Source organism: Periplaneta americana, chromosome 13, assembly GCF_040183065.1.
Source record: "Periplaneta americana isolate PAMFEO1 chromosome 13, P.americana_PAMFEO1_priV1, whole genome shotgun sequence".
Taxonomy (NCBI): domain Eukaryota; kingdom Metazoa; phylum Arthropoda; class Insecta; order Blattodea; family Blattidae; genus Periplaneta; species Periplaneta americana.
The window spans coordinates 158,053,157-158,072,749 of NC_091129.1; the positions used below are offsets into that span (position 1 = coordinate 158,053,157).

The 19,593-nt window shown below is 34.6% G+C and overlaps 1 protein-coding gene across 1 annotated transcript in view; it reads left to right on the forward strand.

The window, feature by feature from the left end:
* Cad89D (cadherin 89D) overlaps positions 1 to 19,593 on the forward strand; it is a 343,616-nt gene that overhangs the window by 145,295 nt on the left and 178,728 nt on the right. Inside the window, exon 2 of the mRNA XM_069844519.1 lies at positions 11,767 to 11,912. Coding sequence (XP_069700620.1) covers positions 11,828 to 11,912 — 85 coding nt within the window. The 5' untranslated portion in view covers positions 11,767 to 11,827. The remainder of the gene's footprint in view (positions 1 to 11,766; positions 11,913 to 19,593) is intronic.

Sequence of the window (19,593 nt, forward strand, 5' to 3'; positions counted from 1 at the left end):
AATTATTATTTCACCATTTGAAAGTGTAGTTTCTCTAGATAGTCTAGATGGACATAATGCTATAATGTTATTACAGTAACTTCTGATATAATATAATATAATATAATATAATATAATATAATATAATATAATATAATATAATATAATATAATATGTAATATTATATAATATAATTTAAGTTATTTGAAGGGTTCAGAACCATAGTGGGCCAAGCGCCATTTACTGAATACGTAGAAAACAAGGGTTAAAATCAAGTTATTACCATAATTCAATGGAAACCTATAACAAGTAAAATAAAATATACACATTAAATCTAAATGATGTCAATCTTCATTAAGCTATGGTTGCATGTAATAAAAATTAAGAAACATATTAAAGGAATTGTCATTGCACCAAATGAGTGTCTCTGGACCAAAATGATCGCATTTTAATTATTTGGATGCAATTTAAATTAAGTAACATATTAAACGATTTATCCTTCTATCAAACACGAATGTTCCCTGGATCAAATGTCCTATTTTAATTATGTAATTACTTTATATTTATTTCTAACGGGTGCAGCGGAGCGCACGGTTACGGCTAGTCAGGAAATTAAAAAATTGCTACGGGACAAATTAACGCAAATCATGGAGCTAGAAGTCTCGAATTCAACTCCCACTAGCGTGAGACAGTGGAGTATTCCGATGAGTCGCCGTGGTTAATTGTCGCAATTGTCACGACAGTGACGTCACGGGTCGGCGCGCAGTTTTCCCCTTCTGCTTCATCGACAGTCCGTTGAAATCCGCTTGCAAGGTACCCACGCCGTGTCCGATGAGGCGCGACCGTAGTGTGAAAATATGGAGCACTCCATGCATGAAGACGAGATCAGCTATGACGTCATCGGTATAACAAATTGCGCTCGGACATCCTCAGTCACTTGGCGGCAGGCACGGCACTGATCTTGGGGTCCTTGTTGTGTGTATAACGGCGGTTAACTCTAATCGATTCATAGCCAGGTTCCGGCAAATGGAGAGGATGAAATCGATCCTCAATGCAGAAACCATCAGATGCGCGTCATACGTAATCTCATTACCCATGACAGCTATCAGTCACTTTTTTCTAGCTTATGTAACTTGCGTTCTCAAACTCGTACTAAATTAAGTAAGTAGCTATGCCGGAAGTTTATGAAGCTTGTCAACTTCAGTGAAGTACCACGATGTTTATCACTGGGTGCACTGTTCCTGAGTTCGATCTCAGTGGAGGTGGATGTATTTTTAAAAGTACTGAAAATATTAAACTTCTAGCCACTGGGTTCTTATTAACGCTTTCAAGTTTTATTTAGTATATTATTTATTTATTTTTATTTATTTACTTATTTTTAATTTATTTACTTATTTTTTATTTATGTATTTATTTACTTATTCGTTCATTCATTCATTCATTCATTCATTCATCATTCATTTATTTATTTACTTGCTTGCTTACTTACTTATGTATTTATGTATTTACTTACTTACTTATTTACTTATTTATTTATTTACTTATTTACTTATTCATTCACTCATTTATTTATTTATTTACTTACTTATTGACTTATTTACTTATTCATTCACTCATTTATTTATTTATTTACTTGCTTGCTTATTTATTTATTTACTTACTTACTTATTTACTTATTTATTTATTTATTTATTTATTTATTTATTTATTTATTATTTTTATTTATTTATTATTTATTCATTCATTCATTCATTCACTCATTCCATTCCACTCATTCATTTACTTATATATTTATTTATTTATTTATTCATTCATTCATTCATTCATTCATTCATTCATTCATTCATTCATTCATTCATTCATTCATTCATTCATTCATTCATTCATTCATTTCTTTATTCTGAAGTAGTTAAGGCCATCAGACCTTCTCTACCACACCACCAAAATACTAATAGACATATACAAGAAACAAAGACATACACAAGAAACAAATTTTCGTGTGAAGATTTAATTAATCAAATTTCTGGCAACATGCTCCTTCGTTAGGAATCGTCGCCTGAGACGTTAAAGAGAGGTCCTCTCGTTGTATTTGTTTATATATATATATATATATTATTTATTTATTTATTCATTCATTTATGTATTTATGTTATGTATTTATTTATTTATTTACTTATTTACTTATTCATTCATTCATTCATTCACTCATTTATTTATTTATTTACTTGCTTGCTTGCTTATTTATTTATTTACTTACTTATTTACTTATTTATTTATTTATTTACTTATTTATTTATTATTTTTATTTATTTATTATTTATTATTTATTTATTCATTCATTCACTCACTCATTCCATTCCACTCATTCATTTACTTATATATTTATTTATTTATTTATTCATTCATTCATTCATTCATTCATTCATTCATTCATTCATTCATTCATTCATTCATTCATTTCTTTATTCTGAAGGAGTTAAGGCCATCAGACCTTCTCTACCACACCACCAAAATACTAATAGACATATACAAGAAACAAAGACATACACAAGAAACAAATTTTCGTGTGAAGATTTAATTAGTGAAATTTCTGGCAACATGCTCCTTCGTTAGGATATCATCGCCTGAGACATTAAAGAGAGGTCCTCTCGTTGTATTTGTTTACATACAAATATATATATATATATATATATATATATATATAATTTATTTATTTATTCTTTCATTTATTTATGTATTTATTTATTCATTTATTTATTCATGTATTTATTTATGTAATTATTTATTTATGTAATTTATTTATTTATTAATTTATTCATTCATTTATTTATACATTTATTCATTCATTTATTTATTCATTCATTTATTTATTTATGTATTTATTTACTTGTGTATTTATGTATTTATTTATTTGTTATTTATTATTTATTTATTTATTACTCTTGGTATGTCGACAAAGGGTGTTCAAACATCGCAGTGAATGTGAATATGAAACTTCGCCCACAGTCACTTTAGTCAGTAGCAAAAATGTAGAGACTAAAATCATTTATGGGCAATTCACCCTGTAGACAAAGTATCCGTGGACAGACTGGCTGCTGACAAAAAAGTAGTTGACTAGAAAAACAACTGGCAAAACCATTTGATAGAAAAATTCCACTTGAGAGGGAATTGGAACAGTTTTCATTCATAGGAATTGATTCATAGTTATCTGCCCAAGGGCAAGACTTTGACTGCAAACCCAGTATTCTTCAACCTTTCTATTTCCTCTTAATCTCCGCATAGATCTAAATACAATCTTAATGTTGTCCATCATCTGATATCTTCATCTGCCTCGAACTTTTCTTCCGCTCACAATTCTTTCCAATGCACCGTTCAGTAGACAGTTTCTTCTCAACCAGTGACCCAGTCAATTTCTGTTCCATTTCGTGATCAATTTCAATATTAGGTCTATTCTTACTTCACACAATCTTTCTAGCACAGTTTCATTTCTTATTGTCTGTCCATTTCTGACGCCCCATTTTTCTTCATATCCAAGTTTTTTTAAGTGGGTTATTTTACGACGCTGTATCAACATCTCAGGTTATTTAGCGTCTGAATGAGATGAAGGTGAGAATGCCGGTGAAATGAGTCCGGTGTCCAGCACCGAAAGTTACCCAGCATTTGCTCATATTGGGTTGAGGAAAAACTCTGGTAGAAACCTCAACCAGGTAACTTTCCCCCACCGAGAATCGAACTCGGGCCACCTGGTTTCGCGGCCAGACGTGCTAACCGTTACTCCACAGGTGTGAACTATCCAAGTTTCTCTGTGAAGGAATTTAAGGCATAAATCGTCACTTGTGGCTTACACACTATGGTCACAGTCTAGTATATACAGTCACGAAGCTTGAGTTGTGCGGGTGCTAGGAACACTAGACTGTGCCGGTAGTATTTCTCATTGTCTGTAATGAGGCGATATTAGCGATCCTAGTGGTTAGCAACTATCTATGGATGCATATTTACTACGTATTAAGCTTCGTGACTGTATATACTAGACTCTGCTATGGTTCTCCGTCTCATTTAATGGAGTTGTTAGTAAAATTTTGGAATTTTGAAGCCATCCTTTGTGGCTGTGCTGTTACTACGCTGGATGACGTTCGCAATCCAAATTCTCGCCTTCAATAGCCAGTAATCTCACTTGTACTAATTGCATAAATCAGTATTATGTTACCAAGCAACCAAAGCATTCAGTTTCTTTCATGAAACTTTCCTTTCTGCTCACATTGGTATTGATGTTCGTGCATGTTGCCTTTCAGAGGACCCCTACAGTGATCGTGCTTGATCGAATTCTATAGTTCGAATCTTTAGAGAGTCCGATTCGTCACGCAGAAGCTCCCATGCACTGCTGCGAAAGAGTTGGTTACCTAGTAACTCAATTTCAAGAAGTGAAATGAACTGAAATCGTAAATCTTTTGTGCAGTGGTAGCGTCATTGTAACATACAGAAACTACACCCTAATGTTCAGAATTGTAAAAAAATAACCTAGTTCTAATCGTCTTTGTATGAAATGTAGTTAAAGTGTCATTGTATCATTGGTATGGAATTCTACAATAAAACTGATTTATTCAATATTTGAGCCGTTCAGAGCAAAAGCGATGTAAGTCAAAATTTGGTAATGAGGTTTAAAATAAAAATTCTGTGAAATACAGCGCAAAGTAGCAATTAATATGGCCTTCTTGCTATCCACTGACTACTAATAGTTTAAATAAATTGAATATTAATTGCTACTTTGCGCTGTGTTTTATAGAATGTTAACTTTAACCCTCATTACCCATTTTTGACTTACACCACTTCTACTCTGAACGACTCATTTATCAAATATTTTACACAGCCATCTGTGTTTTAATCCTAAAGGTATTTTTCCCTCCGGCCTCCCAACTAACACTCTATATGCATTTCTGGATTCGCCCATACGTGCTACATGCCCTGCCCATCTCAAACGTCTGGAATTAATGTTCCTAATTATGTCAGGTGAAGAATACAATGCGTGCACTTCTGTGTTGTGTAACTTTCTCCATTCTCCTGTAACTACATCCCTCTCAGCCCCAAATATTTTCCTAAGCACCTTATTCTCAAACACCCTTAACCTGTGTTCCTCTCTCAAAGTGAGAGTCCAAGTTTCACAACCATACAGAACAACCGGTAATATAAGTGTTTTATAAATTCTAACATTCAGATTTTTCGACAGCAGACTAGATGATAAAAGCTTCTCAACCGAATAATAACAGGCATTTCCCATATTTATTCTGTGTTTAATTTCCTCCCGAGTATCATTTATATTTATTACTGTTGCTCCAAGATATTTGAACTTTTCCACCTCTATGCATACTATCACCACCTAAAATATTGGATACTTTTTTAACACCCTGTATATCACAGTTTATTTCCTGAATCATTATTCAAAATGAAATGATTTAATATGCACACAAATAAAATGAATTTTCATTTTCTCCATTGAAAAATGTGTTACGTGAAAAGTCTATAAATAATAATAATAACAATAATAATAATAACTGAGTCTAGTAGTTTTTTTATTCACACCGTGTTAGAACTATAATCCTACATTAGATATCGTGTGAGTTGTCGCCTAAGAAGTGGGCCACACTTTCAATGGATAGAAGATAGGCCTATATTTGTACTTCCCTATTAGTAATTGAACTCAGACCTGCTGGGTTTGTGGCTGTAACCGAGACCAATTGAACCATAGCGGACAACTGGAGAGCAGTTATACACAATTCCGGCCTTTCTTACTTGTAATATGGCGTCAGTTCCATGCACAACTGGCGAAAGTGAAGTCACTTCAAATCTGTTGGTCCGTGTCTATAGACACAACCGCGGCATCTACAATGTAAACAACAGTACATCTGTAATGACGATTTACCATTTCCCCGGACTCCTTCTATGTCACTTTGCACCTCACTGACTCACACTGTTCACTGGCCACAGGAAAGCCCTTCCTTTCCCCGGGATTAATTGGATCGGAAACTGACCATTCTTTTCCACAGACAGGCAAAACACCTTCCTTGTTATTTATCTGTTTACATTACATTCATTTCTGAGCCTGTCGCTTAAATCTGCTCTTGGCTTTCATACGCAGTTAACTGTGAATTGATTCCGATATTTTTATTCCGTGTAGTTGACACAATCACTTGAAAACCAGATTTAAATGAACCCATAACAATCTCCTGTAGTAGCCATGAACATTTGCTACAGGATATCGATAAAGTCTGGAACAAATGGGACAGTTGTTTTCTGAATGGTCCGTCCCCAGTGCACGGTGAATAAAATTGTGAAAAGTTGTTTTTGTTGTTGTTGTTGTTTTCTAATGCCAGGCGTTTGACAATAAAGTCATTTGACCTCTTGCACTCCAATATTTTTCAAAGATATTATCATGGCCAGCCACTGAAGCACAGATTTTGAGGTGTTCCGAATCCATTTCTTGGTTTGAGTTGCACAATGGGCAGTTAGGGGACTGATATATTCCAATTCTATGCAGGTGTTTGGCCAAACAATCATGGCCTGTTGCCAATCTAAATGCAGCTACAGACGATTTTCGTGGTAAATCGGGAATTAACTGTGGATTTTGATGCAGAGAGTTCCATTTTTCCCCTTGAGATTATGTTATCAAATTTTGTTTGTTGAAGTCTAAGTATGTAGATTTAATAAATCTTTTCACAGAGTAATTCGTAGATTTAGTAACAGGTCTGTAAGTAGCAGTGCTGCCTTTCTTTGCTAAAGCATCAGCATTCTCGTTTCCCAGGATTCCACAATGGGATGGTATCCATTGGAATGTAATTCTTTTATTGAGTGATATTAATTGAGAGAGCAAAATTGTGAAAAGTAACAAATTACATGTGTACAAGTTATGGATTCTTTAACATATAATGAAAGAAGACCTTTCCGGCAGTTTTAAAATGTGTGAATTGTTCTTGCTCCAAATTCAAAGAAACCCATATTTCTTGGAGGGAGAGATGTTCTCCGACGAGGTGAATTTTTGTTTCTCGAGAGAGGAAAAGGTAAAATTTGAACTGCTGGTCTCCAAAATTTATGGTCTGGTGTGGTTTGGGATGTGAACATTACTGGTTCATTCTCCTTGGAATGAAAAATCCTCGGAGACAATTACCTACATCCGTACGCTGGATGAGAAAATGATACCAGAACTTGATGTAATCTACCATTCTGAACGATTTATGCAAGATGGGACGCCATCTCATTACGCAAGATTCGTACGCCATTGGCTGGATGACACATTTCCCGGACTTTGGATTGGAAGAACAGGAACCGTGAAATGGGCACCACGGTCACCTGACCTCAACCGCATGGACTTCGCAATATGAGTATTTTGAAATTGGATATATAATATGAAAATCCTGGATTTGATCATCACAGAGAAATAGTAACTATGGCAACGGTATTGAAGGGAAATCTAAGGGACATAGGCTGTTTGAGGAAGTGTAATGGGAATGGTGGCAGATATGTTGAGCACATTTTATACTACGAAAATATGCTGTTCATCAATTGTACCATTCTTTACAGACTTTATGGACACCCTGTATAATGCAGTCAAGAGGAGAGTAAGTCGATATACTGTAGTTACAAACTGCAATGAATCTTCCAGATATGGGTTTGAAAGATATGGGGCAGAAAGAAAATCTATTGACAAACTTCCATATGTATTTCATAAGGTCTTCGTTTGATTCAGTATCCGTCCATTTAAAATCCGTTATACGTATCAGTTCCCATCAACCGAATGACATTCATTGCAGTCAGTTGTTAATTAGGAAATCATTTTCTGTGTGCTGAGTGTATAAAATATAAAATATTTGTCATAAACGATAAGCAAACTGCACTACCGGTACAATTAGACGGGCTGAGTGCAGCTTTTTATCGCTTTTACCACAAGCATTCTTCTTTTTTCACCGCGGGGAATTACAACGCTCGTTGTTTTCAAGTCGATTGCCTCGTATAATGTGGGCTGTCATTGCGTACAAGCGCCTGACAATGAAACCAGCTGGTACCGATCAGTTTCTACTTTTCCTCGAGTCCGATCTCATTAGCTTCGCAGATAGGGAAATAACTTGATAATGTGATTCGTTCTTCTTAAACCGTACGGGCCGGAAGACATGATGGTAGAAAGGGAAAGGATGACCGATGGAGAGGGAGTGGCCATAGACTTGAGGGCGGCCGGCCAGACATCGAGTGTAGTTGAGGGTTCCCCTCGACGCGGACACGTTCTGGAGCAGCTAGTGTCAGGCAAGTAGGACCGATGTGTGGCTCGGGTTCAAGGATCAAATTGGGCAGCAGTGCGATTGCAGAAGTGGTGCCTGCGTGACGGAAGAAGACCTCCCCTCCGAGACGATATGTAGTTCGTACAGACGTAATCTTCGGCAATTTCGTATGTTCCGTTAACAGTGTGCTGCGAATGATCCCCGCTGAGTGTGTGTAGAACCTCTGTGAGATATGACTAGGTTGACATATCAGTGCTCATTGTGATATCGTTGCTGTGGAAAATCTCAAATTGAGTTACAGGTTGCGGTGCTAGTTCATTGAACACGTTTTAAATTGAAGCAAACTGTATTATAATTAAGATGGAAAACTTGGAGACAAGATCGTGTCGATTCAATCTGTATTTCATACACATGTAGAAGAGATGCAAACCGTCCTATCTTCGTCATCGTTATCATCACCGTAATTATCGTCACCATAGTCAACTTTGTCATCATGCACACAGTCGTCCTCAAAATCTTTGTCATTGTCATTATTTTCGACATCATTGTCATCATCATCCCATCATTATCTTCGTCATCGTCGCCATTAACATTGTCATATTGTGTATTCTTCACCTGACATAATTAAAAACATTAAATCCAGACGCTTGAGATGGGCAGGGCATGTAGCACGTATGGGCGAATCCAGAAATGCATATAGAGTGTTAGTTGGGAGGCCGGCGGAAAAAAGACCTTTGGGGAGGCCGAGACGTAGATGGGAAGATAATATTAAAATGGATTTGAGGGAGGTGGGATATGATGGTAGAGACTGGATTAATCTTGCTCAGGATAGGGATCAATGGCGGGCTTATGTGAGGGCGGCAATGAACCTCCGGGTTCCTTAAAAGCCAATAAGTAAGTAAGTATACCACTGCCACCGGGTGCTTGCCCACTTGCTGTGTAAATAAATACATACATACATCCATCGTCTTGTCATAAACATAATCATTATATGTTTGTCTGCGGTGTTGAAAGTTAATTCGAATAAAGAAAAGTTACTTAGTTACTTATAAAATCAAGTAATATAGGTATAAATATAGATATTATTAAATATTTCATACTTGTCATCGTCGTTATCTTCACTGCCATCATTCTTGGCTCCTCCGTCATCACTGTTGTCTACTTCGACATCATTGTTGTCTTCTCCATCTTCATTGTTGTCTTCCCCGTCATCATTGTTGTCTTCTGCATCTTTATTGTTCCCTTTGTCATCATTGTTGTCTTCCCTGTCATCATTGTTGTCTGCTCCATCATCATTATTATCTTTTCCGTTGTCATTGTTGTCTTCATCGTCATCATTGTTGTCTTCTCCGTCATCATTGTCTTCTCTGCTATCATTTTGTCTTCGTCGTCATTGTTATGATTGCTTGAAAGATTGGTTCCCAAAACTATTTTTTCTCTTCCATTCAAGTTTGCATCACCTCTCATCTAGTGTTTGTTAAATGTATAAAACGATTGCTGAATATATGATTTTCATTTCGATATGTTTGGATATATAATACAAAACAATACCTTTTTTGGCTCTACTTTTAATTTACTATTAAATACATTTCCAAAATTAAAATAAACTGTTCAAATTTAACAGTAGATAAAGTGAAATTGCCATCTTTAACGACACCAGAGGAGATACATTGTCCAGAAGTAGGGCCCAGCTAAGGAAGCGCATTTCTTTTACATATCTATGTCAAAATCAACAGCACGAATTACAGTCCTCGCGAATAATCAATCTCCGTTACATTCTTTCTTTAAAAACTGTGATGAATTTGAGGAGTAGCCTAGGAGTCAATATCATCCATCTTGGCATATCAGTTTGTCCTCACAAATAAGTATAATAAACTACTGCAAAAGTGTTCGTCCCCCTCCTTTACATAGAAATTAATTATATATTCGTATTTTGGATGTATGTATAGCCTATATATTTTTTAACTTAGTATAAACAAGACTATACATATGGTAAATCAGATTGTAGGGTACAGATTAATATTAATATATTTTTGGTTTTAAAATAATATCTTCTAGCTATATGCACTCAATTGAAAACTCTGCTCTGTTCATATCACTACTTTATTCGTTAATTTATTAACTTTAGTTTGTGATTCGCAGTCAATTTCTCCTGCTTGTGGTTTGTTTCTACTCCGTAGAAGACAGTGAATTCAATGCTGATTCAAAATACTTAAAAACACTTTTCCGTGGCAAAAAAAAATCTAGGCTTTTTAAAGGAAATTACTTTTATAATAATAATAATAATAATAATAATAATAATAATAATAATAATAATAATAATAATAATAATGGTTTATTTAACCTGGCAGAGTTAAGGCCATACGGCCTTCTCTAACACTCAACCAGGAGTAAAACTGCGTTACAAAAAACACTACAAATTTACAAAGTACACTACAATTTTACACACAAAACTGAATAAGATAATAATAATAGTAATAATAATAATAATAATAAAATGTAAACAAGTAAGAAGAAATGAGACATAACATATAACATACAGAAAGGAAGGAAAAAGCATAATAAAATGTGAACAGCAGGTCAAAATAAATGAGACAAACAAAGTATAAAAAATAAGACAATTATTGATGATAATAATAATAATAATAATAATAATAATAATAATAATAATAATGATATGATGATAATAATAATAATAATGGTTTATTTAATCTGGCAGAGTTAAGGCCATACGGTCTTCTCTAACACTCAACCAGGAATAAACTGCGTTACAAAAAACACTACAAATTTACAAAGTACACTACAATTTTATACACAAAGCAGAATAAGATAATAATAATAATAATAAAATGTAAACAACAACTAAGTAGAAATGAGACATAACATATAACATACAGAAAGAAAGGAAAAAGCATAATAAAATATGAACAGCAGGTCAAAATAAATGAGACATACAAAGTATAAAAAATAAGACAATTATTGATGATAATAATAATAATGATATGATGATAATAATAATAATAATAATAATAATAATAATAATAATAATAATAATAATAGTAATAGAATAGTGCAGTACAAAGCATACAATGAATAAAATATTTTTAGGTGCACACAGTAAGGAAAATTATGATTATATATAGCTCAACTTATCACATTAGAGATATACCATTATCGGGAAATATGAAAACAAAAAGACAAAATAAGTTAAATATCACTGGAACATAAAAAATGTGAATACGTGGAAACATGCAATACAACACTTGTCATAATAGTAAGTTAGTTTGGCAACTTTTCTATACTTTCTTAAGAAAATACACGTGAGCTGTTTTTAATTTCTTTACCAGTGTCGGTGATATTTCCATTCCAACGCCCCGTAACCAGTAGGCCTACAGTTCGAACTACTGTTTAATGGCGGGGAAGTTGACTATTCTGCTCGTCCAGCTGCAGAAGAGGTGGTGTGATGCTGGGCGCCGACTTGCAGGAGTAAATGTAAAAATTCTGTTCGGTTCTGTTCTTGCAGGAAAGTTATCGCGAGCCTGATGCCGTTCCATGTTCGATTGCCGGCGAGATAGTTCCGTACGATGACGTCACACAACGTGATAAGATGCTGCCGACACATCCTCGTCCAGTTCTTCGCAACATCGATGCTCTTCCACCTTCTGGAAGGTAAGTACATGCATTTCTTTCTTTTAAGGGCATCAAGTAGTAATTATATTGCACTCTGTGGATAAAACATATAATTTTCTAAAATATAATATTTTCACGTTTATTAACTTTTATGATATATTTTTATTTTAATACCAATTGGTTATTTTACTACGCTTTATCAACTGCTATAGTTATCTAGCGTCTGTATGAGATGAAGGTGATAATTCCAGCGAAATGAATCCAGGGTCCAGCGCCGAAAGTTATCCAACATTTGCTTTTAATGGGTTCAGGGAAAACTCCGGAAAAATCTCAATCAGTAACTTGCCCCAACCAGGATTTGAACCCGGGCCCACCAGTTCCACTGTCAGGCTTGCTAACCTTTACTCCACAGTGGTGGACTTTGCTCTGTATTAAACACATCTTTTTTAAATTACATAAGTTATGTAAGATACAACAGTGTTAATGAGTGGGATAGTTATATACAATAGAAGTGATTTAATACAGTTGTATGAACCCTTTTTAAAAAATGTTCATACAACTGTATTAAATCACTTCTATTGTATATAACATCTTTTTAAATATAAAAATGTGAGGCTGAGTCCTTTGGGAGTGTATGTTTATAATTGCGAGACTTTTAAAATTATAAAATGTACGAAAAACTGAACAAAAGAAATTCAACATATAGGGCCTATAGGTATCATTTTTAGTAGGTTATTTTACGACGCTTTATCAACAGCTTAGGTTATTTAGCGTCTGAATGAGATGAAGGTGATAATGCTGGTGAAATGAGTCCGGTGTCCAGCACTGAAAGTTGCCCAGCATTTGCTCATATTGGGTTGAGGGAAAACCCCGGGAGAAACCTCAACCAGGTAACTTGCCCCGACCGGGAATCGAACCCGGGCCACCTGGTTTCGCAGCCAGACGCGCTAACCGTTCCTCCTATAGGTATCATTATCTCAGAAATTATTAAAGATAAAGTGATGCATTTTTTGCATGCATATACGTTTTATGAAGCTCTATAAGACTTATTATAGTATTTTCTAAAATTATTTAACTAAATAAGTTATTGAATGAAAAAATTTGCATAGAAATTGATATGTAAATTATAATATTTTTATATTAAATCTGAATAAAAAAGTAACAAATGGCTTTACGTACTATGTCTAATAAGCTATAGGTACTAACATATAAAATTTAATACCTCATTTGGGTAGTTTTTTAGTGGGTTATTTGACGCTTTATCAACTGCCATCTTTATATAGCGTGTGAATGATATGAAGGCAATAATGCCGGCGAAATGAGTCCAGGATGTAGCATTTGCTCTTAAAAGGTTGAGGGAAAACCCCGGAAAAAACCTCAACCAGGTAACTTGTCCCAATCATAATTTGAACCCGGGGCCATTCGTTTCACGATCAGGCATGTTAACCGTTACTCCTCAGCGGTGGACATTTGCTCTGATGTTCACCCGAAGCAGTGTGGACAGATTCTATGATCCCAAACGCACGTTCTCTCCTTACAAGATATTGTAGCTGAGGATTAAAGAAACCTTGGGGTTCTTCTTTGTGTTAAATTCAAATGGCGATGATTTGTGTAAGCGTAGTTTAGCTGGATTTCTTAATTGGAAATGTCGGTGTTAAAATAATGAATGGCGAGTCGTTAACATCGACCATGGCCTTCATTACAAACGGAAACGCAACTGCCCGAGGATATAGACTCCAATTGATGTAGACGCATTGAGTAACCTGCTTTACGAGAGCGTACAGCTGGTATCAGATTCGCTTGACACCGGCTATTATTCATGTCCAAGGAGCTGCTTAAAAAAATACGAATTAAAAAATTTTAACCACTCTCTCCAGTGACTTCAGTGTAAAATTAACATTTTTGTATCTCACTGGTTTAGCTGACAGTTTTTGAGTAAGGGGGTTCAGTGTTCGATGTCAGAGCAACAGAAAAGAGCTGCAGACTTCTAAGTAATTGGATTTCTAGACTTCTATAGGATTTTTAATTCATGGTTTTCTGCCCAAGGTAAGGTCTTTCACTGCAAATCCAGCATTCTCCAATCTTCCCTATTTTCCGACTTTCTCTTAGTCTCTGCATACGATCTATGGCAATGTCGTCTATCATTCGATATCTTCATCTGCCCCGAAATTTTCTCCCGTTCACCATTACTTTCAGTGCATCCTAAATTCTTATTTAACAAATTAATTGCCGATTAATATTTAATTCATATAATGAAACTGACGTCTGTCCATTCTTATTATTATCATTAATTTCTCTAAATAGATTTACAAAACCTCTAATGGCAATTACATTAATATTCTCATTATAGAAATATATTTTAGATTTATATATATATTTTTTTTTCTCCCTGTAACATAGTTCTAGTAAGCTTATATTAAATTAATTTTCATCATTTTACTAGCTATCTCAAATCTCAAATTAATTATAATTGATCGAATTAAATTAGCTGATAAATTAAGTTATTACTTTACCTTATAGGTTTATCTAAATTTAAATAAATATGTAGTCTACTAGTCGTTAAAACTTAATTGAAAAATATTGCTGGAGAACCTTTTAAGTATAGTGTAAATATTCGTAATTTAAATATGTATTGTATTAGATTAAGGCTGGTTGAGTGGAAGAGAAGGCCTTATGGCCTTAACTCTGCCAGCGAAAATAAAACATTATTATTATTATTATTATTATTATTATTATTATTATTATTATTATTATTATTATTATTATTATTATAGACTGTTTCTTCTTAGCTAATGATTCATCCAATTTATTTCTCTCTTTCTGATCAGCTTCATAATTATTCTTTCTTCACCAACTCTTTCTAGCACAGCTTCATTTTTAATTCTGTCTGTCCATTTTCTTTCTTCACCCACTCTTTCTAGCAATTTTTAATTCCGTCTGTCCATTTTCTTTCTTCGCCAACTCTTTCTAGCACAGCTTCATTTTTAATTCTGTCTGTCCATTTTCTTTCTTCACCAACTCTTTCTAGCACAGCTTCATTTTTAATTCTGTCTGTCCATTTTCTTTCTTCACCAACTCTTTCTAGCACAGCTTCATTTTTAATTCTGTCTGTCCATTTTCTTTCTTCACCAACTCTTTCTAGCACAGCTTCATTTTTAATTCTGTCTGTCCATTTCTTTCTTCACCCACTCTTTCTAGCACAGCTTCATTTTCAATTCTGTCTGTCCATTTTCTTTCTTCACCAACTCTTTCTAGCACAGCTTCATTTTTAATTCTGTCTGTCCATTTCTTTCTTCACCCACTCTTTCTAGCACAGCTTCATTTTTAATTCTGTCTGTCCATTTTCTTTCTTCACCAACTCTTTCTAGCACAGCTTCGTTTTTAATTCTGTCTCTCCATTTCTTTCTTCACCCACTCTTTCTAGCACAGCTTCATTTTTAATTCTGTCTGTCCATTTTCTTTCTTCACCAACTCTTTCTAGCACAGCTTCATTTTTAATTCTGTCTGTCCATTTCTTTCTTCACCCACTCTTTCTAGCACAGCTTCATTTTTAATTCTGTCTGTCCATTTTCTTTCTTCACCAACTCTTTCTAGCACAGCTTCATTTTTAATTCTGTCTGTCCATTTTCTTTCTTCACCAACTCTTTCTAGCACAGCTTCATTTTTAATTCTGTCTGTCCATTTTCTTTCTTCACCAACTCTTTCTAGCTCAGCTTCATTTTTAATTCTGTCTGTCCATTTCTTTCTTCACCCACTCTTTCTAGCACAGCTTCATTTTTAATTCTGTCTGTCCATTTTCTTTCTTCACCAACTCTTTCTAGCACACCTTCATTTTTAATTCTGTCTGTCCATTTTCTTTCTTCACCAACTCTTTCTAGCACAGCTTCATTTTTAATTCTGTCTGTCCATTTCTTTCTTCACCCACTCTTTCTAGCACAGCTTCATTTTTAATTCTGTCTGTCTATTTTCTTTCTTCACCAACTCTTTCTAGCACAGCTTCATTTTTAATTCTGTCTGTCCATTTTCTTTCTTCACCAACTCTTTCTAGCACAGCTTCATTTTTAATTCTGTCTGTCCATTTTCTTTTTTCACCCACTCTTTCTAGCACAGCTTCATTTTTAATTCTGTCTGTTCATTTTCTTTCTTCACCAACTCTTTCTAGCACAGCTTCATTTTTAATTCTGTCTGTCCATTTTCTTTCTTCACCAACTCTTTCTAGCACAGCTTCATTTTTAATTCTGTCTGTCCATTTCTTTCTTCACCCACTCTTTCTAGCACAGCTTCATTTTTAATTCTGTCTGTCCATTTTCTTTCTTCACCAACTCTTTCTAGCACAGCTTCATTTTTAATTCTGTCTGTCCATTTTCTTCCTTCACCCACACTTTCTAGCACAGCTTCATTTTTAATTCCGTCTGTCCATTTTCTTTCTTCGCCAACTCTTTCTAGCACAGCTTCATTTTTAATTCTGTCTGTCCATTTCTTTCTTCACCCACTCTTTCTAGCACAGCTTCATTTTTAATTCTGTCTGTCCATTTTCTTTCTTCACCAACTCTTTCTAGCACAGCTTCATTTTTAATTCTGTCTGTCCATTTTCTTTCTTCACCCACTCTTTCTTGCACAGTTTCATTTTTAATTCTGTCTGTCCATTTTCTTTCTTCACCAACTCTTTCTAGCACAGCTTCATTTTTAATTCTGTCTGTCCATTTTCTTTCTTCACCCACTCTTTCTAGCACAGCTTCATTTTTAATTGTCTGTCCATTTTCTTTCTTCACCAACACTTTCTAGCACAGCTTCATTTTTAATTCTGTCTGTCCATTTTCTTTCTTCGCCAACTCTTTCTAGCACAGCTTCATTTTTAATTCTGTCTGTCCATTTTCTTTCTTCACCAACTCTTTCTAGCACAGCTTCATTTTTAATTCTGTCTGTTCATTTTCTTTCTTCACCAACTCTTTCTAGCACAGCTTCATTTTTAATTCTGTCTGTCCATTTTCTTTCTTCACCCACTCTTTCTAGCACAGCTTCATTTTTAATTCTGTCTGTCCATTTTCTTTCTTCACCCACTCTTTCTAGCACAGCTTCATTTTTAATTCTGTCTGTCCATTTTCTTTCTTCACCAACTCTTTCTAGCACAGCTTCATTTTTAATTCTGTCTGTCCATTTCACACGATCCATTCTTCTCCATATCCACATTTCAAATGCTTCTATTCGCTTCTCTTCACTTCGTCGTAATGTCCATATTTCTGCCACATACGAAACACTTCATTAGTCTCTTCCTCAGTTCTTTTTCCACAGATTAGTAGAAGTTACTCTTTTTTTCTATTAAAAACTTTCTTTGCAATTATTGTTATCTTTCTTTTCACTTTCTGGTAGCAGTTCATGGTTTTTTAATTGACTATTTAACAAAGCTTTATCAACTATTAGGTTATTTAGCTTCGATGGGATTGGTGATAGCGAGATGTTATTTAGCGAGCTGAGATCGAGGCTTTGATTTGTCATAGATTACCTGACATTCACCTTACGGTTGAGGAAAATTTCAGAAGAGACTCAACCAGGTAATCATTTCAAACGGGAATCAAACCCACGCCGATTGAACTACGCCGGTGACTAGCAGCTCATGTAACCAATTATCTGAAGCTGTCCATTTGTTCTACTGCCTCATATAGAATTCGCAAGTCTACATTCTTTATTTTTCTTCCGTTAACCATGGATTTCGTCTTGTTTGCTTTCATCTTCATCCCATACTGATCACAGTTTTCATCTGCTCTTCTGATAACAACGCCATATCATTATCAAATCTTAAGAACTTTATTTTTCTTTGCCCTGTTATCATCCCTCCCATGTTCTGAAAACAGTTCGTCACTAAATCTTCCAAGTAGATTTTGAACAGAGTAGAGTAGATAATAAAAGACATCCTTGTCGTACTCCTCTTTCTTTTTCACTTCAGATTTTAAAATAAAAGCAATAAGCCACATGAGCATGGCTTGACTAACTCTGATTTATTACATGTAGATATAAGCGTTACCAAAGCAACCTAAATGAAACAACTGAAAACGAGAATCGTGACTTTAAACGGCAGTATCTTTCAGTAAAATGAGGTTTTATAATATAACCATTAATTTTTTTTAATCTCAGAATTTTTTTAAGTGTCTTTGCAGTTTAATAATATGTTATGTTAGATTGTGGGCTGAAATGGAAAAGTTTTCAGCTGCAGATACATCGGATCGAAGTTTGATAATCTAGACAGAATTGTAAATATATATTTCTTGCAAAGACTTTCGAACACGATTCGTAATCGTATTAAGGGACGGATTTTCGCCACATTTACCAGATGACTAAACAGTTTCTCTGCTTCTGAATGTCCGATGTTAGTGCGTTATCTTCATCGCCTCTATGGTAAAGTGACCTAAAGCCCAGTTCTACATGTGCATTGTGATAAAATTACGTGATACTTGATATATGACTCCATTATAAAAATTTCCCACAAGAATATGTTTTGTGCGACATCGTGCGTATTTGCTTGGTTTCCGCACAAAACCAATCCGCGGAAAGTGTAAAATTCCACATTCAGTATTCCCAACCTAACACATAACAATTTCCCTCTTCTTATCGCTTAAGTGACATATTGATTTTACTGCTTTAGGCTTTTAACATATTATTTTTAGAGACGTTCAATATAGTAATAATTATAAATTGGAAACTTACCACTGCAATTTCACCTAAATTGCACTGTTAATTATTGTTTTTAAATATTTGCAAAAATTAAGTAAACTCTTAATCATTACATAACCTTACCGTTTGTTTTAATTTCGCATTTATAGACTGGGGGGAAAAAAAAGACAGACGTATATCACGGCCTGCTGGAGTATAGTAAACACAGAAAACATTTTAAAGCAACAATGTTGAAGATAGATATTTTTGTTTTGCAAATTTGTCGTCATTGAACAGAAACCAAGATGGAGATTTCATTGCAACTAATTAGAAATTCCTCTTTCAGGTATGTAATAAACGATCTTCGCACAAAATAATGTACGATACACGAGCGGTATGTTTTCTTTCAATTCTCGGAAATTAAACAAGCTCAACTACGTTTCACTTTTTCAAACTTTTCCTCGAACATGAAAACTTCAACATACCGCTCTTGTAACGCATATTACTATTACAGGAGTGTATAGGGAATATAGAGGGAGAAGATTTATTAACCTTGGCAAAGTGTGGAAGTGTTACTACTCTCGGGCAATTTCTCGTAAGATAAAAAAGATTTATAGTATTAGCTTGTCTTTACGTTGTTTTTGTTACGGAGCCGTTCTTTCTGACAAACAGAGTGTGACGGACACAAAAAGGACTACAAAAACTTTAATTTTCATCTCTATACTTTTATTTTCTTCAGTGTCGCACTTTTAATAAGAATACTAGAACAAGCACAAGTAGACTACAAGAAGATGTTATTTATCTTTATTTTTCTGTACACTTTTAACACTTATATATCACCGATTACATTTCCAAGTTCTTTACAGTATTAATATTTGGAGAGTCCACTGCAAGAATGATGGATGTCACTTTCTTGTCGAAAATGAACCAAGACTGTCAATGCATAGCTTAAGACATATAGAATGTACATAGAGAGTTATACTTTACACTCTTTGTCTTTACTCTTTCGAATTCTGCACACCTCAACACCAAATTACCTTTCGTCTCGTTTCTCTTATCTATACTCTAACCA